The 27532-nt window shown below is 37.3% G+C and overlaps 1 protein-coding gene across 2 annotated transcripts in view; it reads left to right on the top strand.

The window, feature by feature from the left end:
- The window catches only part of Abhd18 (abhydrolase domain containing 18), a 75119-nt gene extending 49291 nt beyond the window's left edge, over positions 1-25828 (top strand). The window contains exons 1-7 of one of the 2 annotated variants that reach the window (XM_063260758.1): positions 3857-3990; positions 5717-5855; positions 11758-11847; positions 12426-12527; positions 16951-17314; positions 18118-18280; positions 21786-25828. In XM_063260758.1, coding sequence (XP_063116828.1) covers positions 3893-3990; positions 5717-5855; positions 11758-11847; positions 12426-12527; positions 16951-17314; positions 18118-18280; positions 21786-21837 — 1008 coding nt within the window. In that variant the 5' untranslated portion in view covers positions 3857-3892 and the 3' untranslated portion in view covers positions 21838-25828. Of the gene's footprint in view, positions 1-3856; positions 3991-5716; positions 5856-11757; positions 11848-12425; positions 12528-16950; positions 17315-18117; positions 18281-21785 lie in introns of those variants that run through there. The other variant, XM_013160288.3, reaches the window with a different exon arrangement.
- The last annotated feature ends 1704 nt before the right edge of the window (positions 25829-27532 follow it).

A 27532-nucleotide genomic window follows, 5' to 3' on the forward strand; every position in this document is an offset into this window, starting at 1 on the left:
ATTTTATAAAACTATCTGAAGAAATGATAGAAATGATTTTTCCTTTTATAGTACATTTACTTTTTTGTAATTAAATATTCTTATTCTTGCAAAACATAATATAAAAAATCTGAAGATTAAACATTCTTTCCAGGATTTTTAAATTATGAACTTTGGCTATTAGTTTGCAAGTCCATAATTACTATATTGTGCTTTCTTTGGCTGGCTGACTTATTTATTTATTTACTTACTTACTTACTTACTTACATACTTAGTTTTTTAGTTTTCTGAGACAGGATCTTACTGTATAATCTAGGCCACCCTTGAGCTCACTATTACTCCAGGCTGGCCTCAGACTTGTGATATAACCTCAGTGTCCCAACTGCTAGAACTACAGGAATGTGCCACCACACCCTACTCTTTGGTTTAACCCTAGACATGAGAAATACAGCAGCAATAAAAGGTTTTCCAACAGCTTCTACTCACTGGCCAATAAATGCCACAGCACTTTAGGACACACAGCAAGACTCCTGCCTCTTCCCCCAAGATAGAACCTGACCTGTTTAAGTCACTCATACATCTTCTGGAGCCATATAATGTTCTTGAGCCAATTAATGTTCCCCTGGAGCTACACTTTAGGAAAGACTTCCTTGATTCTGCACTAACAGACAGAATTTTGATTGGTTCAGGGACTTCCAGGAAGATAGATGGCAGAGTTGTAAACAGTAGAGAAACAGCCTCTTCAAGATTTGGTGTCCAGATGCTGAAATACAGCAAACACGAAAGGATCTGAAATGAGAATTAGAGCCTTTGACCCACAAGGAGTAGCAAGCAGTACCCTGAGCCCTGACTCACTGCACGGGAGGGCAGCTCGAATCTGCAGACACACAGTGACTACTGGCAACACCAGAGGTCTCCATGGAGAACCACATCAGTGGACCAGAGCTGTGGATACAGCAGACTTCAGTGGCTGATGAGTAATTTGGATTCGGATGTACCTGGGAGAAGGCTATTGACATGATACTTTAGATAGAAGACCCCAAAAATTCCACCAGAATACTTCCAGAGTTAATAACCACGTTCAGTAGCATAGCTGGATACAAAATCAGCGCTGAAAAATGAGTGAAATTCTGGTACACAAATAAACTCACTGAGAGAGAGAGATTAGGTTAAGATTATCTTTCATAATAGCATCCCAAAGAAATGAAACATCTCAGAATCAATCTCACAAAGGGAGTAAAAGACCTACACATTAAAGATTACAGTACTGCCAGGTGTGGTGATACATGCCTTTAATCCCAGGATTCAGGGAGTCTGAAAGAGGAAGATTGCTGTGAGTTCAAGGCTAGCCTGGCTACATACTGACTTCAAGACCAGCCAGACTACGTAGTGAGACCCTGTCAGTAAATATGTAACAAACTATAGTAGTCTAAAAAAGGAGATTGAAGAGGATACTAGAAATGGAAAGATATCCCTTGCGTTTGGCTGGGAAGAATCAATATAGTGAAAATGGCCATAATTCCTAAATTCTTACACAGATTTAATGCAATGCCAATAGAGAAAACAGTCCTAAAATTCATTTGTAAGCAGAAGAGACCTAGAATAGCAAAGGCAATCATGGGCAACAAAGGCAAGGCAGGAGTCTTACAGTCCCTGAGTTGAAGTTATCCTATAAAACACAGAGCCACTTTATCTTTGACAAAGGAGCCAAACCCCTTCACTGAAAGAAATATGTAGTCTCTTTAATAAGTGGTGTTGGAAAAACTGGCTTTCCACATCCTAAAGATTAAAACTAGATCCATATCTTTCACCATGCACTAAGCAAAAATTGAAATGGATTAGAAATCTGAATATTAAAACAAAACATTAAATCTGCCGGAAGACAAAATAGAACGCTAGAAGACAGTTGTGTAGGCAAAGACTTCATGAACAAAACCTTAATCACATGGGGAGCATCACACAGAATCAACAACGGGGATCTCTTATTAGTTTTAGCACATCAAAAGAAATACCAATAGAGTGAAGAAACAATGCACAAGTTCGGAAAAAAATTTTCCCAGCTGTTCTTCAGACAGAAGACTACTATCTAGAATATATAAAGAACTCAAAACATCAGACCTCCCAGATTTAAAAATCCAATCCCAAAATGGGCATCTAAAATGAATACTCAGGTCTCAAAATAAAAATGGGAAATTAAAATATGAAAAATGTTTAACATCATTGATCATTCAAGAGATGCAAAGTAAAACAACGCTGAGATTCTAGCTCCACAAAGAATGCTGTTATCAAGAAGACAACTAATGACATGCTGGTGGGGCTGTGAATAAAAGGGAACCCTTCTCTTCTGTTGGGAGTATAGAGTGCTGCAACCGTTGTGCAGTCAGCATGGAGATTTCTCAAAAAACTAGGACTGGAGGTCCCATTAGACTCAACTATTCCTCTTTTCTGGTATCTTCCTGAAAGAATTAAAAACATCATAATACAGTAATAAATATACAGCCATGGAAATAACTCAAATGCCTATCAACACATGAGTTTATAAATATGTGGATTTTTTATACAATAGAGTACTACTCTGCCATAAAGAAGGATAAGCTTGAGATTAGCTAAATGGATTCACTCTGAGACCATATTCTTTTTGTTTTTTAAGTGAAGTAAATCACACACACACGTTTAAATACTACATTGTTTCTCTGGTATAAGAAACCAAAAATGTAAATGAGGACCGAAATGTGTAATAGATATTGAGAAATGGGGAAAAATGTTTAATTGAGAAGAGGAACAAGAAAGGGTAAAGCGAAGAAGGGACACAAAAAGAATAGAAGGAAAAATGGAAACAAAGCTTTTGTACAAATAAGGAAGGAAAGGAGTTGTTGAGAAGGGATGGGAATAGGAAAAAAATGTACAGGTACAGATTTACTGATGAATGATGAATGTTATCATTGTGTGCAACTAAAATGTACCGATAGGGCCAGTATATAGCTCAGCAGCATAGCACCTGTCTGGAAAATGTTATGTCCTGGGTTCAATCATCAGTACCAAAAAGTAAAAATAAAAATAAAATGCACCAATAAAAAAGTAATAGGAGGTCTCCCGCCAGGATTGTGGTGCACACCTCTGATCCCAGCTCTGGGGAGGCTGAAGCAGATCCCTGCAAGTGCAAGGCAAGCTTGAACCTACATAGTGAGACCTTGTCTCAAAAACAGAACAAAACAGGACTGTTTTTGTTGGAGATTTCGGATTTAGACAAGATGCACATTGGGAATCTTTTTTTTTTTTTTCATTGTAGTTATTTGGTGTTATATAAGAAGCTTTCCTTACCTGTATGTTGGAATTTTCCTCATACTTGGGAAGTTTTCTATTATGATTTCTATAAAAAGCCTTTTTATTCCCATGTATACTGTCTTCTAATTACTAAGTCCAGTTATCCTTAGATTGGTGTTCTGAGTCGTCCATAAGCTGTTGAATGAATTTTTCTTGTTCTTTTACCATTTTGAAGAATTCTCTGAGTAATTTGTCACAATTTACCATTTTGTCTCAAGTTTCAGAAACCCTGCTTCACATTGGTTATTTCTGCAGTTAATGAATTTTACATAATTTCTTATCTCTAGTAGCTCTTTCTGACACCTTTTTGTAAAGTTTATATCCTTGGTAAATTTGCCAGCCAAGTTTTGAACCCTTTGGTTAGCTCTTCCAATTTTTTATTTGTTCCTTAAATATTCAAATTGATCATTTTTTCTGTATTAGTTTCATTATTTTGGTTTTGTTCAAAGCTGACCTCAACTACACAGTGCAGCTCTGTCTTCCAAAAAGCAAAATAATAAATAGTAAAAACAAAAATGTTTTTGAACAGTTTGACCTAGGTTTATCATTATAGATAACTGTACTGCCGTCACTCACGTCAGTATCTTCTATGGAAAAGAACAAAGTGGGGTGGACTCGAGAATTCAAGACCTCCACACAATGCAAAAATTATCCCAGCACTTGGAAACCTGAGACAGGAAGATTGCCGTAAGTTTGAGGCCAGACTGGGCTACATAAGAGTAAGTTCAAGGCCAGCCTTGGAGTGAGACCCTGTCTCAAAAATGAATACATAGATAGGAGAATTTTATAATCAGATATAGAAAAGTAGCTGTGGATATGAAACAAAGACAAGCATGAGTGTGATATATTTTGATGGAGGAAAGCATAAAGAGAAGGCCTGCCTTCTGGTAGGTCACTGAACAAAAACTTATTTGGGGCCAGTATTGTTCTTCCACTTGGCATTTCTCATGGCATCGGAGTCCTTGCACATAATTATCATTTACACACATAGTAAATAATCATTCATAAAATGAATTTTTGTTCCCTTTAACAAGATTCCATTCAGTAGCTAGTTATATCATTACATTTTTTTCATATAATTTGAATTTACAAAAATAGATTCTGATTTGGTCACTTTAATGAAATATATTCTATATCACTATAAAAGGATGGTTCTGGAATCTTGTTTCTTACTTATAAGGAAATACACTACTGAGTGTGGTGGTGCATGCCTATAATCCTACCTGCTTAAGCCGAGAAGGATCACAGGTTTGAGAACAGCCTAGATAACTCAGCAAGACCCTGACTCAAAAAAGAGGACCAAGAATATTGCATATTGCTAGACTGGTTCTGGGCCAGTCACTGGTACTTCAAAAAAGAAAGAGTAGGTTGGGTGAGAAAAGAGAAAAGAAAAATATATGTAAACAGTTTCTAAAAACAACATTATGGTTTAATTTACACATATATTTTTATAAAACTTGTATTTTCAATAATATATACATAAATTGTGTATTTTGTGAAAATAGTATATTTAGGATTTCAATAATACATCATTAATATTAGGTTACCTTTACTTTGCTTTTTTAAAAACAATGTGATGCTTTGCCAGGTGTAGTGGTGCATGCCTATATAGTCCCAGCACTTGGGAGGCTGAGGCAGGAGGATCACTGTGTGTTCAAGGCCAGCCTGAGCTACATAGTGAGACTTGTCTTAAACAAAAAAGGTTATATAAAGGTATGTAAAGGTAATGAAAAAATTCTTTTTAAAGTGGAAGAAAACTATAAATTTGCTTTTCTTAGAAACGCTAAACAGTGTCAGCATAGAAATAATTATTTTTCCAGTGCCAGATGTGGTGGCCCATGCCAGTAATCCCAGCACTGAGGAGGCTAAGGTAGGAGGATTGCCGCAAGTTTGAAGCAAGCCTGGACTCCATAGAGAGTTCAAGGCCAGCCTAAAATATACAGTGAAACCTTGTCTTAAACAAACAAAAAGAATTTTTCTATAAATATTAAACATTTTTAAGATGAAATCTAATTTTTAATTGAAATTCAATAAATACATGCTATTGAACAATTATATACTTTTTTAAGTTTTAGGCAATTAGTATGTAGAACAGTATTAGTGGTACTCATAATTTATTCCATTGTTTTACTTTGTTTAAAAGGAAAACATGAAATCCAGCCACCTGATGTAAATCTGCATATATTAAAATGTACATGTGCCAGGCATGGTGGCGCATATCTATAATCCCAGCACTCAGGAAGGTGAGGCAGGAGGATTGTTGCAAGTTCTAGACCAGCCTGGGCTACAAAGTAAGCTCAACGCCAGCCTGAACTGCACAGCAAGACCCTGTCTCAAAAAGACAAAAATAAATAAATAAAATAAAATGTAAATGCATGAAATGTTCATTTCCTATTTTGTTTTGTGAGACTAGGAGGTCCAGCTTAAAAAATGTGTCTGACCTTTTTGTGATGGGAGGAGCTCTTGTTTTAGAATCTGCAGCTCTCTTGCACTGGCTAGAGCGGGAAGGCTATGGACCTTTAGGAATGACCGGAATATCCATGGGTGGACACGTAAGCCGTTTTCAATTTTTATTTCATTATGATTATAAGACCTAGCAAATCCAGTTATTTTAGAATTTTTCGTTAGGTATTGAGTTAACTTGAGTCTTGGTGAAGGTAGGAAGGAGAAATAAATCCATTCCAATTATGAAGTGGTGATTTTTTGTGTCATATATCTAGATATTTAACTGTACTATTCTACCTTACAGCTTAGATACTGGACTTAATAGTCTCTTAAAAATTGATTGTAAAGTTTAACCTTTGAGGTGTTGTCTTAGTTATTTTTTTATCCTTGAGACAAAATACCCAACACCCAGAGTTAGAGGAAAGGTTTATCTCACAATTTGTAGAGGTTCAGTCTATAATCTGCTGGCATTAAAGCAGGGTGACTTAGCAGAGGGACATCACAAGTTCATGGCAAGCAGAAGACAGCAAAAGCAACAAGGGTTGACCACAACTTGGCTACTTAGGGCAAGTAGCACTCACATCCTTAATCCTCGTGTGCTTGAGCCTAACACTGAACCATGAATTGATCTCAGCATCATGAACTGACCCAACTACCTCTAGAAAAGCTCCATGTGTGCACATAAGGTTTGCAGGGACATCTAGACACAAGACATAGAATTCTGTCCCTGGCCCCTCAAAGACTCATGCACATTTCTTTATGTAAAAGGCATTTAGACTAAGTTGCCAAAGTCTAAACAGTTGTAGCATTGCTAACAGGTCTTAAGTCTAAAGTCTCCTCTGATATTTAAAGCAAACTCTTAGCTGCAAGCTCCTCTACAAATGAAAAGAAAGTTATATGCTTACAGCATTTAATGGCACAAGATAAACTTTTTTAATTTTAAAGAGAAAAAAACAATTTCAAAACAAGATAATAGGAGAGTAACAATAGTGAACACATTATGTATTGTTATCTTCAGAGTAGTTACTCAGAGTACAAGATATAGGCATGCAATGTTGTCCAAACAGTATTAGCATGAACCTTTCTTTGTAATGAACTAAAAGAAACTGTCTTAACTATCTTGTGTGTATGTATGTATATATGTGTGTGTGTGTGTGTGTATATTCCTCCTTTCTCTTCCTTCCTTTCCTCCCCCCGCCCCGCCCCACAGTTAACATTTTTATTTTAAAAGTTACAAATGAGGATAGCAAGAAATGGGAACACAGCAAGACTAAAATCTAGCAGGGCAAACGTTAAATTCCACAGTTCACTTCTAGCATCTTTGGCAACCTGTGGCAAATTGTGAACTCTAAAGAGCATAGGTGGCTCTGCCCCATGGCACTCCTTGTGGCTGTAGCTCTCATGGTGTTGTTCTTTGGCTGCTTTTGCTCACTCTTTGTAATTGTCTTTTGACCATCCATATTCCTGTCTTTTCTTACCTTCTGGGGTCTCTACTGTACCTTTGGCTTTGCATTTACAGCTTTACACACTGCCCTGCTGGGGATACAATGCCTAAAAGGCCTTCTTTGGAAATCTGGTTGGAAACCACCCTGACCCCACAAGTCTTGCATTCTGTATGTGCCAGAAACCAGCACCGCATAAAAACAAGGTCTGCTGCCAGCTTGAGCAGTAACCAGGCGAGCCAGAGAGAGATACAGCTCAGCACAGTGCCTGCCTGGCAAGTGTGAGGTCATGAGTTTAATCCTGGTACCAAAACAAACAAAAAATTACCTGGCAGAAGCCAGGGTTTTTTGTCTCTTGGCTGTGGGGGCCAGTGCCTATGAACTAAATCTTGAGAAACAACTCTTCTAGGCTGCAGCCATTCAGGAACATGATGCTATAGCAGCTCTTCTCAGAGCAAAGGGTTACTTGTATAATTTTGAGACTGAAAAGGTTGGAGTCTTGTTACTTTTTGTGATGCCCTCAGGCCATTTTTTTTTTGTTCTCCTATTCTCTGAAGTCAAGATCTCTACTTTTTTTTTTTTTTTTTCCCAAGACAGTGTCTCACTGTGCAATTCAGGCTGGCCTTGAACTCACTTTGTAGCCCAGGCTGATCTCAAACTTGGGGTAATCTTCCTGCCTCAGCCTCCTGAGTGCTGGGATTATAGGCATGTGCCACCACACCTGGCTTCTCTATTTTTGCAGTCCACAGCTTTATTGGAGCTTCCTTTCTGGCCAGATGCACACAGGTTCTAAATCATTCCCTGGAGGCTGAAACAGGAGGATCGCCATGAGTTCAATCCTAGCCTGAACTACACAGCAAGACTCTCTTCAAAAAAACAAAACAAAACAATAACAATAAATCATTTTCCTGAGCTCTTTGCTCTTGATTTTCATCACAAATCTGGTTAAAAGTCCCCAGCGGTAGCCATGCCACTACCTCAGCATTCTACCATCAATGTACTCCTCCTCCTCAGCAGAAACCTCCTGAGCCTGATCTTTACTGGCAGGATTTCTATCAGCCTTCTGTTCTTTGAGCTCTAACCAAAATTCCCCATCCAAATATTTCCTAAGGCATTTCAGCTCAACTATTTCAGCCAGCATCTCTGAATCTTTCTAAACTCTTCTCACAAGCCATTTCTAAAGGCTTTTTAACCACATAGTCATGTATAGTCACAACAGTGACCCCACTTCTGGTACCAAATTCTGTCTTACTTTTTTTTTGTTGCTGAGACAAAATACCTGATACCCAAAGTTAAAGAAGAATAGGTTTATTTAGCTCACAGTTTATAGTAGTTTTAATCTATAACAAGCTGGCTCAAAGGTGGAATGGCTTGGCAGTGGGGCAGCTCAGAGGAGAACCAGGTCATGGCAAGCAGAAAACAGCAAAAGCATCGAGGGTTAACAACAACTCTTTCTATTCTTATATTTTATCCAGGCTACTTGGGATGGGTAGCACCCACACCCTTAATCCTAGTGCCCTTGAGCACAGCATTACACCATAAATCAATCTCAGCATCACGCATTTTATGTGCATCTAGCCACCTCTGAAAAAGCTCCACCTGTGACTACACCTGACTTTGGGACATCTAGACACAACCATAACAAATGTCAAATAGAAATGCCCAGTTTTGTTGTTAAATTGATCAAAATATCTGCATTTTCTTTTTTTCTTTTTTTTCTCCTTATCGGTACCGGGGATCGAACTCACGCCGCTGAGCTATATCCCCAGTCCCCTTTTTTTTTACTGGTACCTGAGATTGAACTCACAACCGCCTGCTTGCAAGGCAGGTGCTTATACCGCTGAGCTAAATCCCCAGCCCCAAGATATCTGCATTTTCATTTATCTCTTCACTCCCACTACCACCAGCATATTTTACCTTTGTCTTTCAGAATATGCCAAACCAACTCCTAACTGGTTTCTGTGGGGTTAGTCTGTTCTCAGTGTTTTACACGGATGCACAACCACACCCAGCTCATTAATGTTTTAAAATACTTTCCTCTACATTGTAACTAGAATACTGTTTCTCTGATCCCTGCTCTCTCCCGATCAGAACCTGCCTGAAGTTTGGTTTTACATTAGACTCTAGCTGTGCTGGCTGCTAGCATCCTGTCCCCTTTAATGCCTTTTACCTAAGTGAACAGCAGCTTCTCCTTCTAGTTCCAGTTCAGAGCTTCCTTTCTTTGAGAAGATGTTTCTACTCACAGCCTTACCTCCATACTGCATGCTTCATTAGTACTTAATCTTTTTTCCATTAATTTTAACTACTTTATTAGAATTTTTTATTTTTATTAGTGCATGTTTCTAATGTAAAATGATTTCATTCATCATGGAGAGTTGGTACATGTACATAATATAGCTTAAATCTTTTTACATAGCCTTTCATCTCTCATTAGTACTTTTTATCACACTATAATTACTTGTTTACTTTTATATAGTGATAGCCCTTAACTTCAGACTCCTACCCATGGGATTTTGTAGTGGTTTTTGTTGTTCTCATTACTTTTTGAGACAGGACCTTGCTCTATAGTTCATAGTGGTCTTGAACTCGCTACATAGTCCAGACTTACCTTGAACTCACAGTGATCCTTCTGCCTCAGCCTCCCTAGTGCTGGGACTACAGATATGTGCCACCATGCCTAGCCCACCCATCTGTTGAAGTTAGCAATTTTTTTCTCCATGAAGCAGCTGCTTCAATGAGAATTCAGAATATCCTTTGTTTGCTATATGGCATGTATTAGTTATCCAACAGATTTTTTAAAACAAGTGTATGAATTTTTCTAAACGTCATTTTAATTATTTAAGTTTTTAAAAATTTACTCAAATTCATTGCAATTACCAGTGAAATTAAGGAATTAATAGGTAGGAAAATAAATCTTTTTCTACCTACTAATATTTCTGTTGTAGTTTGGCATAACTGACACCATCTTGAGCCCTGTATTTAACTAGTGCCCTGTATTTGACCCCCAAAATAAAAAATTACCTGAAGTATAAGTCCCCTAAAGAAAGCAAAATAAGCTGTATCCACACACAAAATTAACCTGCTTAACAAAAGAAACAGGAAACAGGTGTCAACCAAAAATTAATACAAGATTCTAGCTAAATTGTTTCCAACAAGATGTCTTTTTATGGTTTTCTGTTTTAAAAGATTTATAACTTTCCAGTTCAGTGCCGCTCGGTGAGACTCTAACATGGGTCCACGCAATTGGTTGCTGAGCTCAGCTAATTAAATTCCAAATTTATCAATTTGGCTGCTTAGATTCCTATATTGTTTATAGACCCACTTAAGTTTCCATTGTTATGACCTGGGTTACTGCCTAATAAGTGATCTCTTACCTCAGATCTCAACTCCTAATTGAAAATTGGAACACATTAGCTTCCTTGAATCACTTTCACAATCCTATTCTTTGCTTGTAACTCTTAATTTCCTACCAAAGGAACCACTAATCGGATCCTGATGTCTTTCCAGCTCTACCATTTTCGGTTGCTCCAGTGACCACATAAACCTATTGGCCAGCCAAACAGAAAGATAATAGTTGTTCCTCTAACCCACGCTATACTTCATTACCATCTTGATTTTAAATAAATGGCTGAAAAGATTCAGACAGTTCTTGAAGCCTTTTTGAACTTCTCTGACTGTTAAAACCAAAAATAACTTTTCCTTTCTTTATACACATATATTACATTATTTTATATCCATTATATAATCTCTGTAATTCACCAAATTCTTAGCCACCTCAGTCGCACCTTAAAAGTGTGCGATTTTCTGGTTGTAATCTTGCTATATCTGAGCAAGTCACTTAGGTAGTGAGAGCACTGAGCCCACTGCCTAACGTCCACGTCTCAGCACCTGTGTTCTGTACGTAAGTGATACACAGTAGTTGTTGGTGAGTGATCTTCAAGTTCCTAAAATTTTTATTTCTAAATTGCTGAATTTTAAGATTTGGGGTTTAGGGGCTGGAGATTTAGCTCAGTGGCATTGCAAGCAGGCAGTCGTGAGTTCGATCCCTGGTACCGATGAAAAGGAAAAAGACAAAAAAAAAAAAAGATTTGGGGTTCAATATCATTTTGTCTCATTAGTGTGAGAAGCTGAAAGAAACAACATATGTATGAATATATGTATATAAAAAGTATGATAGTTATACTACTGGTTTCTCTGAGTTCACTGAAGAGAAAGATTTGTGCTGATACTATTTGGACAATTGAATGCAGATGTCTTGTGCTCTGGATGAACTGGGGAGACAAAGTGCAATGTATGTACCATTGTTGCCTGCCTCCTGACTGACGTGTTTTGAAATTTTGTTTTAGTTTTCTTTATTTTTTTCTCCTTGAAATAAAGTGAATTTGGAAAAAAAAAAGATTCAGGGTTTAACAAAATCATTAGATACTCTCACTGGTGATTATGGACTTGTGTTTGTGTCTTACCTCATCACCTACTTCCTACACAAAGTTCTTAGCATTAAATATTTTTAATTTTAATGAACAAGCAATTTAAAATAAGCTCTCTCAACTGGTTTGTTATGTTACAGATGGCCTCCTTAGCAGTATCCAACTGGCCTAAGCCCATGCCATTGATTCCGTGTCTGTCTTGGTCCACAGCATCTGGAGTGTTTACTACGGTAATTTAATTGCACTTATTATTTAGATAGCTGTATGTATAATTAACAGCATTGGTTGGCTTATTCCATAGAAGGGGTTAATAAGACTCACCATATATTTGTATTCATGACCAAGACTTAATTACAGCAAAAGGAAACAACACAAAACCAATGAAAACGAACACTAGGCAAAACCTGGTGCAAACGTCCCACAGTCTTCAACCAGTGGAATCCTACAGTTTGTGTTTGATTTCTCCAGCAGTAAGTTGTGACAAAGTGTGAAAAGAACTATATCTATTCCCTGACCTTAGTGGACCAGGGATTTTAGTCAGGTATCAGCGAGTTAGGTACCCTCTGCCTAGCATGTACCAAAATTCCAGAGGGAAATTAGGATTAGGCAAAAACTACATTGCTTGTACAAACAGCATAGGTACAAATAATCCACTCTGTACATTTAGGGGAAGTTTATATTGGTGTAAATCAACATCTTACCACTCAATTTGCCTGACTCGTTAATCTGCTATTATCTCTCTTTTACACAAGATTAGTAAGTATTGAAGACAATGTAGTATGATTTGCTCTTATTTTTATTATTTTAGGGAGTATTGAGTAAATCAGTTAATTGGAGGGAGCTGGAGAAGCAATATTACACACAGACGGTTTATGAAGAAGAAATTATTCACATGCTTGAGTACTGTGGAGTAAGTATTTTACTAACATAACATTAAGGGAATGTTGATTGTGTATTTAATGACTTAAATTTTAACTACAAGAGCCAGGCATGTTGCACATGCCTGTAATTTCCACATTGGCAGAGGCTCTAATTTGAATCTCACCAAAGTAACTTAGCAAAACTGTCTCGAAATATAAAAGTAAACAAGGCTGGGGATGTAATTAGTTACAGTAGAGCCACCCTTGTTTGATCCCCGGTATCACCAAAATTTTTAAAAATTAAAAATTTTAGGAGTTGGTGCATGACTGTAATCCCAGCACTGGGGAGACTGAGGCAGGAGGATTTCTGCAGGTTCAAGGCCAGCCTTAGCTACATAGTGAGTTCAAGAGCACCTGAACTGCACAGCAAAACATTGACTCAAAAAAAAAAAAAAACCCCAAAAACAAAGGAAAGAGAAACAAATGAAAAAATTTTAAAAGTATCATTGTTTTAAAAATACATGCATAGAATGTTGAGCTTTTAAGAATTCTTGGTTTTGTTTTGTTTGTTTTCTTTTGTGTGTGGTTTTTTGGGGTTTTTTTGTTTTTATTTTGTTTTTTTGGTACCTGGGATTGAACTCATGATCTTGTGCATGCCAGACAGGCATTGTGTCACTGAGATATGTCCTCTGCCCAGATTCTTCATTTAAAATACAACATATACAGAAAATCATGCAAACCAAACATGCAGCTAATTACATTTATTAAAAAGCAACCACAACCAGGCAAGGTGGCTCACACCTGTAAGCCAGCACTTGGAAGGCTGAGGCAGGAGGATCATTGTGAGTTCAAGACCAGCCTAGGTTACAAAGTGAGCTCAAGACCAGCCTGAACTGCATAGAGAGATGCTGCCTCAAAAAGACAAAAAATAAATAAATATTAAAAAATAAAAGCAACCACAACCAGGAATGGTGGCTCACACCTATAATCCCAGCACTGGGCAGGTTGAAGAAGGATACAGAGTTTGAGGCTAATCTGAGCCACACAGTGAGCTCAAGGCCAGCATGGAGTACACAGCAAGACCTTCTTTCAATAAATAAATTAATTATGCCTACTGTGGTGGCGAATGCTTGTAGTCCCTCTCAGAGCCTGAAGCAGGAGAATTGCAAGTTCAACCCCAGTCTGGACAAGTTAGTAACTTAGAGAGACCCTGTCTCAAAGTAAAAATAAATAATTCAATATGAAGATCTTGGGTTCAATCTTAAGTATCACTACTACCAAAAAAAGGAGATAAATGATTGATTCTTTTCCTTATAGTTTTCAGGATAATGAATTGGTTGTTACTTCCCAAACGTGACCAATTCTTTTCATGAATGTAAAAATTTTGCCTAGTTTGAGTTACTGATAGTCTTAAGAAATTTCATAAAGTAAAGGAATCTTCCATCAATGAGGATTTTATGATTATACCGCTATGAACCTAACACTTGTAAAATCAGGACTTTGTTACTCATTTCTTTTTGAGACAGAAGTCTTACTTTGTTACCCAGGCTGACATTAAACGTGAAATCCTCCAACCTGAACCCCCCAAATAGCTGGGCTTAAAGGCATTTGCCACTGTGCCTAGCTTTCATCAATCTTCCATCATCTCAAATGGTAATTTTTGCTTCCTTAAGAACTTCATTACAATTCGCTTTACCTACTAATGAGTTCTTTGTGCTCCACTGTACCTGGAGCCAAAAAGATACATATATTTGTAAGCTTCTGAGAAAAATGTGTTTTGTAAGGGAAGTTCATAAATTCTAGTTTGAAATGGCAGCATAGGCTTACCAAGCACTTCTTGTGTCCTCTAGAACCAGTTCACAGTAATGAACGTTCAAAAAATGTTAAGATGACTTCCTTATTGTTTGTGTTTTCACAATCAAAAGAGATTAAACTTAGCTTAGCCCAACATTCTCGTGGACTGAGGCAGGAAAATTCCAAACAGCCCAGCCTGAGCAACTTACCGAGAACCTTGTCTCAAGATAAAAAATAATAATAAAAATTTTTAAAATGGATTGAGGAGTAGAAGCTCAAGTGCAGAGGCCTTGGATTCAATCCCCAATACTACAAAAAGTTTAAATTTATTGATGTACCCCTGTGAATATCTAGAACCCATTAATTCTGCATTTCCTTTATTTTTTTTTGAGGGCTTGATAGTGAAGTCCAAGCTGGTCTTGAACTAACTGTGTAGCCCAAGTTGGCCTCAAACTCATAGCACTCCTCCTTCGTTAGCCTCCTGACTGCTGGGTTACAGCCTTGCCTGCTCTCTTTTTTTAATGGACACTCACAGATGTTTTCTTGGGTTTTTGAGGGGTTTTTGGTACCAGGGATCATGACCTCACATTTGCCAAGCAGGACTTTCACTGCTGAGCTAAACCCCTGGCTCTGTTTCGTTGTTTTTTACTGCTATATAATGGTTTATTGTATAGATGGATATACCACAGCTTAGTAACAGGTAGCCTGTTGGTAGACATTTATATTGTTTTCTCACCTTTCACTGTTAACAAACAGTACTGCAATAAGTAACTTAGTGCATATATCATTGTGTAAGTGTTAAGTCCTGGAAACATTGCAGAGTGAAAGGATATATGACCTGTAACGTGATTGGATTTTGTCTAATTCTAATTGTGTTCATGTATACTGTCAGGAAGAAGGAGTTTCCCAAATAACTCACCAATTCGGTGTCACCAAATTTGTGGATTTTTAAAAAATAAAATGGTAGCCAGGAATTTAGCTCAGTGGCATAAGCTCCTGCCTTGCAAGCACTTGGTTGTGAGTTCGATCCCTGGAAAGAAAGAAAGAAAGAAAGAAAGAAAGAAAGAAAGAAAGAAAGAAAGAAAGAAAGAAAGAAAGAAAGAAAGAAAGAAAGAGAGAAAGAGAGAGAGAGAGAAAGAGAGAGAGAAAGAGAGAAAGAGAGAAAGAGAGAGAGAGAGAAAGAGAAAGAAAGAAAGAAAGAGAAAGGAGAGAGAGAAAGAGAAAGAAAGATAAAATGGTAGTAGAAAATAGTAGGGTTTTGTAAGTCTTAAACATAGAGCATACGTTTGAGATTTCCATAGGCAATATATTTTTCCTGATTTTATGGTACCAGGGATTAAACATAAGACTTGGTGCATCACAGCAGGTGTTCTACCAGCCCTTTTTTTAATGTTGATTTTTTTGGTCTCACTGTGTGATTCAGGCTGGCCTTGAACTCACTATGTAGTTTAGGCTGGCCTCAAACTTTTGATCCTGCTGTCTCAGTCTTACAAGTAGCTGAGATTGTGGACATGCCCTATGATTCTCAGCTCCCTGATAATTTTTATTTATTTATTTTTTTGTTTGTTTGTTTTTGTCTTTTTATCGGTACCGGGGATCAAACTCAGACTGCCTGCTTGCAAGGCAGGCACTTATGCCACTGAGCTAAATACCCAGCCCTCCCTGATAATTGTTAATTCTTGTGTGTTCAGTCTGAGTAAGGGACAATACGTAGCTGGTGTCTTTGTGAGCTTATATTTACATTACTTCCCGTATATACTCATAAGACTTCTAGAAGTTCTAAGGTGAAGGCAGATTATGGAATTTCAAACTCTCACAATAAAACATGACACAGACTGATACCCCATTTTGTTGTGTAGGAAACATTCAGCAGTAAATACATGTCACTTATCTTAACCCTCCATTAAATTTTGACCACATTTTTTAAAAATCATGGTGAATCTATCCAACATAAAATTTGCCATTTTAACTATTTCTAAGTGTACAGTAACATTGAGTATGTCCACACGGCTGTGTGGCCATTACCATCCCTCTCTAGAACTTTCCATGTTCCCAAATTAAATCTGTCAACTGAAGTGTAACTCCCATTCCTCCCTGTCCTAGCCCTGACAACCACCATTCTCTTGAATTTAACTGCTGAGGAGACCTCACAAGAATAGAATCATACAGCGTTTATCTTCTTTTTTGCCTTATTTGGCACAGGGTTTCACTGTATAGTCCATGCTGGCCTCAAACTTGCAGTCTCCCTGCCTAATTCTCCCAAGTGCTGGGATTTCGGGCACGCACCACCACAAACGGCATTATTTGTCCTTTTATGTCTGGTTTATTGACCTAGCATAATTTATAGAGTTCATCTTTGTTATAATATGTGTCTGAAAAAGGAATTTAAAATTTTAATTTAAAAAAATTATTTCCTTAGGGGCTAGGATTTAGCTCAAGTGGCATAAGCACCTGCCTTGCAAGCAGGCAGTCGTGAGTTCGATCCCCGGTACTGATAAAAAGGAAAAAGAAAAAAAAAATTATTTCCTTTTTACAATAATGCTCTATTGTATATATATGTGTATATATGGTAACATTTTGTTTATCCATTGATGGGTATTTATCTTTTTATTTTAAAAAGATTGTTAAAGTTGTATGAAATGTATTATATTAAATGGCTTTTTTCTTTCATATATTCAGACAGATTCTTTCAAAATGGGACAAGAGTTTGTGAAACACTTCCCAAGCAGTGCAGACAAGTTGGTTTCCAGGAGTTTAAATTTAGATATGACAAACCAAGTTGTGTCCCAGCAACCTGCTGAGTGCCAAACCTCTAGTAACACACCTATCAGTGCTACGTCAGAAGGACTTTTGTTGCAAGATGCCTCTAAGATACACTGCCTGAATCGAACACTTTCAGCTGACAAAAATAATTATACAAGGTACAGCCCTCAGTCATACCAGGTCCTCAGCAAAGAACAAAGAAGAAATAATCTTCAAAGAGAATCTTTAATATTTATGAAAGGAGTCATGGATGAATGTACTCACGTAGCAAATTTCTCAGGTACTAATTTTTATATGTAATTGAGAATATTTGCTGTTCTGTAGATATTTGTGAAATGTTTTAAAGAAGCTTTACAAAATTTCATGTTTTAAAGGAAATATTTTTTTGTGCTAGAATGTGTTCTCCAAGTTAAACTGTTCATTTTCTTTTTTTTTTTTTTTTTTTTTTTTTTTTTTTTTTTTGAGTGTGTGTGTCTGTGTGGTTATTTTTGGCTGGGGAGGTCGGGACTGGGGATTGAATTCATCCTCACACTTGCCAGGAAAGTGCTGTGCTGCTGAGCTATATCCCCAGCCCCTAAACTGGTCATTTAAATGTGTCATATTTTATCAATGAAAACCTTCCTATACCATTTTTTTTGTGTTGTTCTGTGTTGAGACAAAGTCTTGCTGTGTAGTCCAGGCTGGCCTTGAACTCACAGTGACCCTCCTGCCACAGCCTCCTGAGTGCTAAGGTTACAGGCTTGCACCAGCATGCTTAGCTATTTTACCTATTTAAAAATACATCAAAAGGGATGGGCTGTGGCTTAGTGATAGAGCATGTGTCTAGCACGCACAAAGCTCTGGGTTCAATCCTCAGCACCAAAAAATAACACCAATAAATAAAAATACACTGAATCTTACATCTTTAGAAAAACATCTTGTATTAAGGATCAGTATTACTATAATGTAGTATATTTAAAACTTAAAGAGTTTAACAAATGTTTCACTTAATGGCACTGTATTGTGTGGCATATTTTCTCATAGGACTTACGGTACTTGTATAAAATCTTAGACCTTTTTAATGTGTAAAAATCCCTTCCTTAGTTCCAGTTGACCCAAGCCTCATTATAGTGGTACAAGCCAAAGAAGATGCCTATATTCCACGAACAGGAGTTCGAAGTCTACAAGAAATCTGGCCTGGTTGTGAAATCCGCTATCTAGAAGGGGGTCATATTAGCGCTTACCTTTTTAAACAAGGACTCTTCAGGTAAGATGACTTTTCTAAACAGGTGCTTGTTTTTATCTCAACAATTAGGAAAGATTAGGCTTTTTTTTTTTTTTTTTTTTTCCTTCATTTTGAGACAGGGTCTCTATCCAGTGCAGGCTGGCCTTGAGCTCACTTTGTAACCTAGGTTGGTCTCAAATTGGAAAAGAGCCTCCTGCCTCAACCTCCAGAGTGCTGGGATTACAGATGTGAGCCACCATGCCCAGCTCAGGTTAGGCATTTTTATTGCATATTTTAGTCCTTTTATTTTCTTTTTGCCTTCCACAAATCTCACAGTGAGGTATTTTCCCTCCTTTTCTACCTTGCCTTTTGTTTCTTCTTGTAGAAAATCAGGAATATAGGTTATCCTAGGCATGTCTTACCAGGTGGTTTTACCCCCATTAAGCACTAAGGCCAGGTATTTTAGGGTATGTGAGGGAACACTGTGGTTTGTAAAAGTTGCTTTGATGCATGGATAGGATTTTTCACTCCACTCTGATGTTTTCTAAGAATGTCCTGAGCATTTGTCAGATAACAGCAATGTGTTTGTTTGTTTGTTTTTGTCTTTTTGAGACAGGGTCTCACTATGCAGTTCAGGCTGACTTTGAGCTCACTTGGTAGTCCAGTCTGGTCTCAAACTCCCAATGATCCTCCTGCCTCAGCCTCCTGAGTGCTGGGATTACAGGTGTGCACCACTACACCTGGCTAGAGCAGTGTTTTTTAGTTGGCAAATAGTGAATTTTAATGAAAAGTAAAATACTGCTTTACCATTAATGATCTTTAGTATTGTAATATTGACTCTGCTCTTTTTTCATCTTTTTTGTGGTATAGGGGGTTGAACCCAGGATATAACACAGTCACTTTTTTTTTTTACTTTATTCACAGTACTGGGAATTGAACTCAGGAAGCACTGAGCTACTTCCTCAGCCCCATCTATTTATCTATTTTTTATTTTATTTTATTTCAAGACAAGGTCTTGCTAATTTGTACAGGCTAGGTTTGAATTTCAAACTCTCCTGCCTCCACCTCTTAAATACCTAGGATTACTGGAATGGACCACAGTGCTCCACAACTCCACTATTTTAGTTAGAACTTATGAAACCTTTTATAACTCTAACTTTCTGATATCCTCCATAATTTTTACTTGTATCTACACTTGATCATAAAAAGGTATCGTTGAAATATGTTTATCAGCCGGGGCACGGTGGTACATGCCTATAATCTCGTAAATTGGGGGCTGAGGCAAAAGGATTGCCACAACATTGAGGTCAATCTGGACTACACAAAACCCTGTATCAGAAAACAAAACCAAGGGGCCGGGGATTTAGCTCAGCGGCAGAAACACCTGCCTTGCAAGCAGGCAGTTGTGAGTTCGATCCCTGGTACCGATAAAAAGGAAAACGACAAAAAAAAAAACCAAAAAAACCTAATGGCGTCAGGTGTGGTGGCACACACCTGATTTCCCAGCACTCCAGAGGCTGAGGCAGGATGACTGCTGTAAGTTCAAAGCCAGCCTAAACTACATAGTGAGACCCTGTCTCCAAACAAAACAAAACAAATAAACAAACAAAAAAACCTAATGGAGTTTAGAATAATTGAAAATTTTAAAATTCAGTCTTTTCACTCACCAGATATAAAACAAATCACGCTTTTATGTACTTTAGTGTTTTGTATTATTTAGAGCTGATTGTAATACAGGTGAATAATACACTAGTACATGAAGGCTGGCCTTGAACTTAGAGCAGTCATTGTGCCTCAGCCTCCTGAGTGTTGTGATTACAGGCATGCACCACTATGCTTAAAAGAAAAACAATTTTTGTTATTGTTGTTATTGTTGTTGAGACAGAGTCTCGCTCTGTAACCCAGGCTGGCATCAAACTCTCAGTGACCCTCCTGCCTCAGTCTCCCCAGTGCTAGGATTACAGGTGTGTGCCATCTTGACTAGCAGAGGAACAAATTCTTGAGCCAAAGAAATAAACACTTGTTAGAAAGCTGTGTCTCTCCAGGTGTGAGGTGCACACCTGTAATCCCAGCACTTGGGAGGCTGAGGCAGGAGGATCACCATGAGTTTGAGGCCAGCTTTCACTATACAGTGAGACCCTGTCTCTAACAAACAAAGGAAGAAAAGCAAGAAAGCTACGTCTTTTCTAAAAAAATGAAAATCCTAATCTATTAGCCAGCTTTTTTTTTTTTTTTTTTTTACTTTTTGAGACAGGGTCTCACTGCAGTTCAGACTGGCATAGAGCTCACTTTGTAGCCTAGGCTGGTCTGGAACCCTGCCTTAGCCTCACAAGTGCTGGGATTACAGGCATACGCCACTATGCCCAGTGCCAGTTTTTAATTTTAAAAATGATTTATGTTTTTGTTAGGAAGTTGGGAAATGCGTAAACAAGTAAGATGTAAGATTAATATGATTTCATAGTTTTTACTTATAGTGGGTGAAATTATAGGCATGCATTAAAGACACATGAAAACATTAATAACAGATGCCTTTGAGTAGTAACATTAATGTCTTTTTCCCTTTTACATATTTTTTGATTTTCTATATGTTCTATTATACAATAGGGAAAAAATAGCTTTAAAATTTTTTTTTTTTTTTTTTTTTTTTGCTGGGCAGGGTGCAGCACGCTCCCAGCACTTGGGAGGTTGAAGCAGGAGGATCCCTGTGAATTCAGGGCCACTCTGGGCTGCAGAGTGAGACCCTGTCTCAAAAAGCAAACAAATAATGTTTTTTTGAGACAGGATCTCATTATGTAGTTCATGCTGGCCTGGAACTCACAGGGATCCTCCTGCCTTGGCCTCCCAAGTGCTGGATTACAGGTGTGTATCACCATGCTTGGTGCTCTAAAAATACTTTATGAAAGGCCAAAATATTTTTCTCCTTTCCAGTTGAAATATGAAAGTATCCAGGGAAGTTAATGTAGGAAACCAATTCTTTTGATTTTAAATTCAGTTGCCAGGCACTTATTGTTAGTTTAAAAACAAATAAACAAATAAAAAAGTCATTCTGTGAAATAGATTAAATCCCACAGTCTAAAAGTTGCATAATTAATTTTCAACAAAATGACAGGAGAAAAAAATCAATTCTTGTCATGATTTGTGTGTTATGCTTCTTATATACAAAAAAAAAAATGCTTTTAAGAAGAAGTACCCCAGGGGCTGGGGATTTAACTCAGCAGCATAAGCACCTGCCTTGTAAGCAGGGAGTCGTGAGTTCGATCCCTGGTACCGATAAAAACGAAAAAGACCAAAAAAAAAAAAAACAAAAAACAAAAAAGAAGAAGTACCCCAGGGTGCATCGTCAGTTGAAATATACTTCAGGTTTTCCAGTAGGAGTGATGTGGTTACACGATCCAGTCCCCAAACACACAACATATTTTTGTCCATTTTTTTAGTTTGGACAAAAGATTGGTTTATAAGTCATGGTTAGTTTGGAAATACCATAAAGGTGTTGCCTATCTCCCACTCCGTCTACTAATTACAGTTTTTCTTTCATATTTAATTTTAGACAAGCCATCTATGATGCATTTGAACGCTTCCTTCATAAATATGCTACCTAACTGGATTGCTGTAGTACAGTAATAACCGGTGCAGCCATTGTGTTTCTTACAAAAGGAATTTTCATCCTGTGATGATGTGAAGAACCAGCAAACAGCACTATATATCTAATTTCTACCAGTTTGATCTGGAATTCAGTGTTATAGATCAGTCAGTAAACTTTAAATACATATCGATACTTTAAAAACAATATCCAAATTAAATAATTTAAAGTATTTTGCTATTACTTTGTGGGAGCCCCATTACTTAATATCTAGCTTGTTATGATATTTATAAAAATATTTTAAATTGAGTAATTTATTAATTTAAAATAATTTTATTCATTGGAAATCCTCTTGGTTTTTAATGGAATTTCTAAAACAAAATTGTAATATATCAGCCTGTACTGTATACCCTCATGATATTTCTGCGAACTTGATTGGAGAAATATGTGTATTTTTTTGAATGCATGGTGAGTTTATAGTCTTGTTTTCAATTCAATTGCAGTTTAATTTTCAGCCATAGAAATTACTTATGTATAAAATCACTGTCAAATTTGAATTCTAAAAATCCTGATGATTTTGTAGATAAGTACTTTTAATAATTAAAATGAATGTTGAACTACAGATCAGATCAGATGAATTAGACTAAACTGAACTTTAAATTTTTACTGAAGATTAGAGTTCTAAAAATGCCAAACATTTCTCCTACTTGAGAAATTTCAAGTCATGAAAAATGGAAATAGCAAAAGACCTACGGCATTGACTGATGGTTCTGCGTCTAACATTTTTCTGTACAAACTTACTCTTCACTTACTCTTACACTTCAGTTACTCACACTTTCTGACTTTGTAGCTCAAGTACTTGACAGCTTTGCCTTTTAATTTCAAAATACCACCTATGAATTCGACTTGTCAACCAGGGATAGTGGTGCACACCCGTAATCTCAGTGTTTGAGAGGCTGAGGCAGGAGGATTGCAGTGAGTTCAAGGCCAGCCTAGGCCACTTACAGAGTTCAAGGCCAGCCTAAACTGCAAAGCAAAACCCTGTCTCAGGAAAAAAAAAAAAAGAATGAAAAGGAATTGAATTGTCCCATATACAGTTTTACAGACAGACTTAAAGTTTTATATACCAACTATAACTTTTTTAATGAGAAGTTATATGGTTAAATGTGGTGCTTTGTTTTTTCAGGCTTTTTCATGTTTTGTTGGGTTTTTTGGAGACATGATGTCCCTATGTTGTCCGTGCTGGTCTCAAAGTTCTGATCCTTCTCCCTCAGCCTCCCAAATGCTGGGACTATAAGTATGTGCTGTCATACCCAGTTCTTAGTGTTTTCTTTTTATGTTAAACTTCTCCAGCTGAGAGTCAAAGTATTAAATTTTTTTAGGTATTGTGTGGAGGTTTGGAGTAAGTGTATCTGAGGGTTTTTTTTTTTATCTGCATTGTCCATGAATTATTTTATAATAGTAGTTTTTGCTTAGTAAGGATAAAATAGTTTATAATGTGCCTCTACAGCCTTTTAAAAGATTTTGTAACTTTAATGCCTTCATCTTAATTTTTATAACCATTTAAAATTAGGCGGGCATACTGGTGCATCTCTATAATCTCAGCACTCAGGAGGCTGAGGCAGGAAGACTACCATGAGTTCAAGGCCACCCTGAACTATATATTGAGACCTGTCTCAAGAAAAAAAATTAAAAATTAAATTATTAATGTAACATCTTTGATGGCGTACAAAATAGTAACCTCTTTAAAACTATCATAACATAACAAACACTGAACAGTTTTAGAGCTAATACAGTGTTACATGTAACACAGCACAAACAGAACCTTTAGTTTTAACTGCCAAGTATAAAATCTACTCACATTCTTCCTACCAAATACCCCATAATGATAAAAGTTACTGGCAAATGAATTGCAGTGGCTTTTTATCTCATATATATAATGAAACATGATTGAATGCTTTCTGAACCATAACTTTAGTAACTAATTTTTTTTTTTTTTTTTTTGTAACACAAGGGTCTCACTATGCAGTTCAGGCTGACCTTGAATTCATTTATGTAGCCCAGGGTGGCCTCAAACTGCGGTGATTCTTCTGCCTTAGCCTCTGGAGTGCTGGGATTATAGGCATGTGCCACCATCCCCTGCTGCACAATGACTTTAGGAAAACCAATAGATTATTCTTTTTCATATAAATATTTCTTACTAAGCAATTAATACTATTGTGTGTGGTTTTCTGTTGGTGAAAGAATGGAATTTCAATACAAGTTTTTGGGGTGTTTTGTTTTGTTTTGGAGACAGACTCTTACTTTGTAGTGTAGGGTGTCCTTGAACTCCTCTGTAGCCCTGGCTGGTCCTGAACTCATGGCAGACCTCCTGCCTCAGCCTTCCAAGTGCTAAGATCATAGGTGTGTGCTGCCATACCCGGTCTCCAATACAGTTTCAATAATTAATTTTTCCCAAATGTGAAAGACTATTTTTTTTTTTTTCAGGAACAGGAATTGATTTCAACCCTTTTTTTGTTTCCCAATTATAATTTTGAGGCAAAGCATCTTGTTATGTTGACCAGACTGGCCTGAATTTGCCTTAGCCCCCAAGTAGATGGGATTATGGGCATGCACCATGCAGCCCACATGTAGCCCAATATGTCATTTCTTACCCTGATATTTTAAGAATATATTCCCAAACCAAGCATGTTGGTACATACCTGTAATACTAGCACTTGGGAGCTTAGGCAGGAAGATCCCCCACAAATTTGAGGTCAACCTGGCCTGGGCTATGTAGTGAGCCCACGACCAGCTCGCTCGTATTAAAAAGCAAGACTGTCCTAGAAACAAAAAAATAATATATTCACAAAACGACCTAAATTGTTAATTCAAAGAGCAAAATACCTTTTCTCAATTTTTAAAAATCTACTTCTCCTGGGAACCAGGCAGGTTTTACATGCTTCCAGTCTCAGCATTTAGGAGCTTGAGGCAGGAGGATCCAGAAAGTTCAAGGCCAGCCTGGACTATCTAGTGAGTTAAAAACCATCCTGAGCTACATAGTGAGACCCTGTTTCAGTCAGTCAGTCAGTCAGTCAGGCCGTCAAGCAAGCAAGCAAGCTAGTTCCTCTAAAATAGTGGCTGAAGTGTTTCTGAAATTCATACACACATATACAAACATGCAAATACATGTATATTGAGAATATGGATTCACAGAGAAGTGCTATCTGCAATGCTTTTACCCTTTAGAGAATTAGGTATATGACATGCTAAAAGTTAGAGCTGTAAATTGGTAGTTCACACAGAATAGTCTGACTTAATAGCTGTTTTACTTGGTATACTTAATGATGTATTTTGTAAGTATATTTAGCCACACTTGGTGGCACATGCCTGTAAGCCCAGAATTCTGGAGACTGAGACAAGAAGATTGCTGCAAGCTTGAGGCCAGCTTGAACTACATACATAGCAAGATCCTGTCTCGAAAAAAAAGAAGTTTAAATTTGAAAAATCTTGCTGGGCATGGTGGCACATGCCTGTAATTCTAGCACTCGAGAGATTAACGCAGGAGGATCATTGAGAGTTCAAGACCAGGCTGGGCTACAAAGTGAGCTCAAGGCCACTTTGCACACAGCAAGACTCTGTCACAAAAACTAAACAAAACAACAACAAAAAAAAAATGGACAACTCTTTAGGCTGGGCATAGATTCCCAGGTTTGCCCCTGGATTCCCTCTATTATCAGACTGCTTCTCCATTTTCTTCCTACTTAACATTGAAGGCATCTAATTTTGAGATCTCTGATTTTGATGTATGGTTAGGAAACATTTGTGAATGTTATGATTTGCTAATGCTGTATTACTGTCAATCATTCTTTAAACCACTTTATCATATGCATTTTAGATTGTTATGATATACCCTTTGAATGGTGCTTTTTATACAGATTACTGAATTTTTAATAATGTAAGATTTTTTGTAAGATTTTTAAATACTCTAAATATTTTGTTTTATAATAAAAGTTTATTGAAACACTTAATTATTTGTATTTTTTTCAAGAGGCATGATTCCAAATATAAGAAACACATGTTAACACTTGATTTGATTAAGGTATCCAAATGAACTCAGTATATTTATTCCCTGCTTTGTTTTGTTTTGGAAGTGGTACTGGGATTGAACCCAATGCCTTTTTTCCCCTTAGTTGTTATACTTACATGATAAGGTAAAAATAGAGACACTAGGACATGGGAGAGAACACAGAGCATGTGCATTACTCTTCTTCTAAGTTAAAAGATGTTAATGCAGAGTTTCCTAAACTAAAACCTCCATATTCAGATTTAACTGCAGTGTTGGCACTTTGCGGTGAATGGATGCTTTTGGGTTACAGTTTGGCATGCAGTCTCTGAAAGGTTCACTATGACTGCTCTAGGAGAACAGTATCAATGTCTCAAAGGACCAAATTTCAAAAAGTAAGCCAAGCATGGTGGTACACACCTGTAATCCCAGTACTTGGGAGGCCAAGGCAGGAGGATCGCTGTGAGTTTGAGACCAGCCTAAATTGCAAAGCGCTTGTGGTCAGGCATGATGGTGTAAGCTATAATTTTAGCACTTAGGAGGCTGAGGCAGGAGGATTGCTGTGAGTTTCAGGCCACCCTGGAAAAGTGGGTTCAAGACCTGCCTAAACTCCATAGCAAAACCTTGTCTCAAAAAGACATACAGACGCCCACACAAATACACGTAGCATTTGTGAACCAGGGTACCACTGTACCTAACCTACAATGTTAATAAGAGTTTTGGGGTTTCTTTAAATTGCATGACCTAAGCATCTAACTCACACCTACAGGAAGAAGTTAAAAAATAGAAGGGACCTCTGTCTCTATATTTACTTCTAGATCTTTGTACTTAACTCACAGGTACCTCCTATGAATTCCAAAAGCAACTTGTAACAGATGAAAATGTCCAACAAATTTTACAGCCTTGATCACCCATCGGCAAACTGGGAAAAAACCCACAAACTCCTGTACATTCATTCAGAAGTTCAAGTCAAGACTTTAATCCTGAACATAACAGTATAATCAGACATTGTTGCTTTCTGTAATTCCTCATATATCCTATTGTGTAAATTTGTCTCTCAAAGGAGACAATGTTATAATACCATAAAGAGACAGTGAAAATCTACAGCTTACCAAAAGACTGCTGTCTAAAATTATTTTCTGAGAGAGAGATACTGCTTTCTTTTAGCAATTCGTGGTGTTACTACAAATGCATTCTTTCTGACACTGGAACAGAAAGAATGATCATTTGTATTTGTCGGCATGAAGTTATTTTGATTTAAAAAAAAATCTCCAAGAACAGTCTTTATTCCAGTAGCAAACCTGTAAATCTTGCCCACAATGGGGAGAACCATACATAGCAATCAACACAGCGCTTGAGTGTGACACAGCCACACACTGAACAGCACAGTGCTGGAGAGGAGGCTTGGTACTAACCAGGAATCACACACCACAGCATCCCTGCGCTGCAAAATAGTAAACTAAAAGCCAAAATTGTCCCAGAAGTGTAAAATAATAGAAATAAATAGAATGTGATTATAAACATGCCTACAGAAGGACAAGAATTTGTAGCAAAGATTAAAATCATTTTAGAGAGGCTATAATAAATTTTTAAAAGCAAATGTTGGCAAAGACAGAGTAGTTAGAAATATTCAGTGCTAGTGGGAATGCAAAATGACGCAACTTTGGAA

This window comes from Cavia porcellus, unplaced genomic scaffold, assembly GCF_034190915.1.
Source record: "Cavia porcellus strain 051 isolate PalLab524CR breed Dunkin Hartley unplaced genomic scaffold, mCavPor4.1 scaffold_14, whole genome shotgun sequence".
Classification (NCBI taxonomy): domain Eukaryota; kingdom Metazoa; phylum Chordata; class Mammalia; order Rodentia; family Caviidae; genus Cavia; species Cavia porcellus.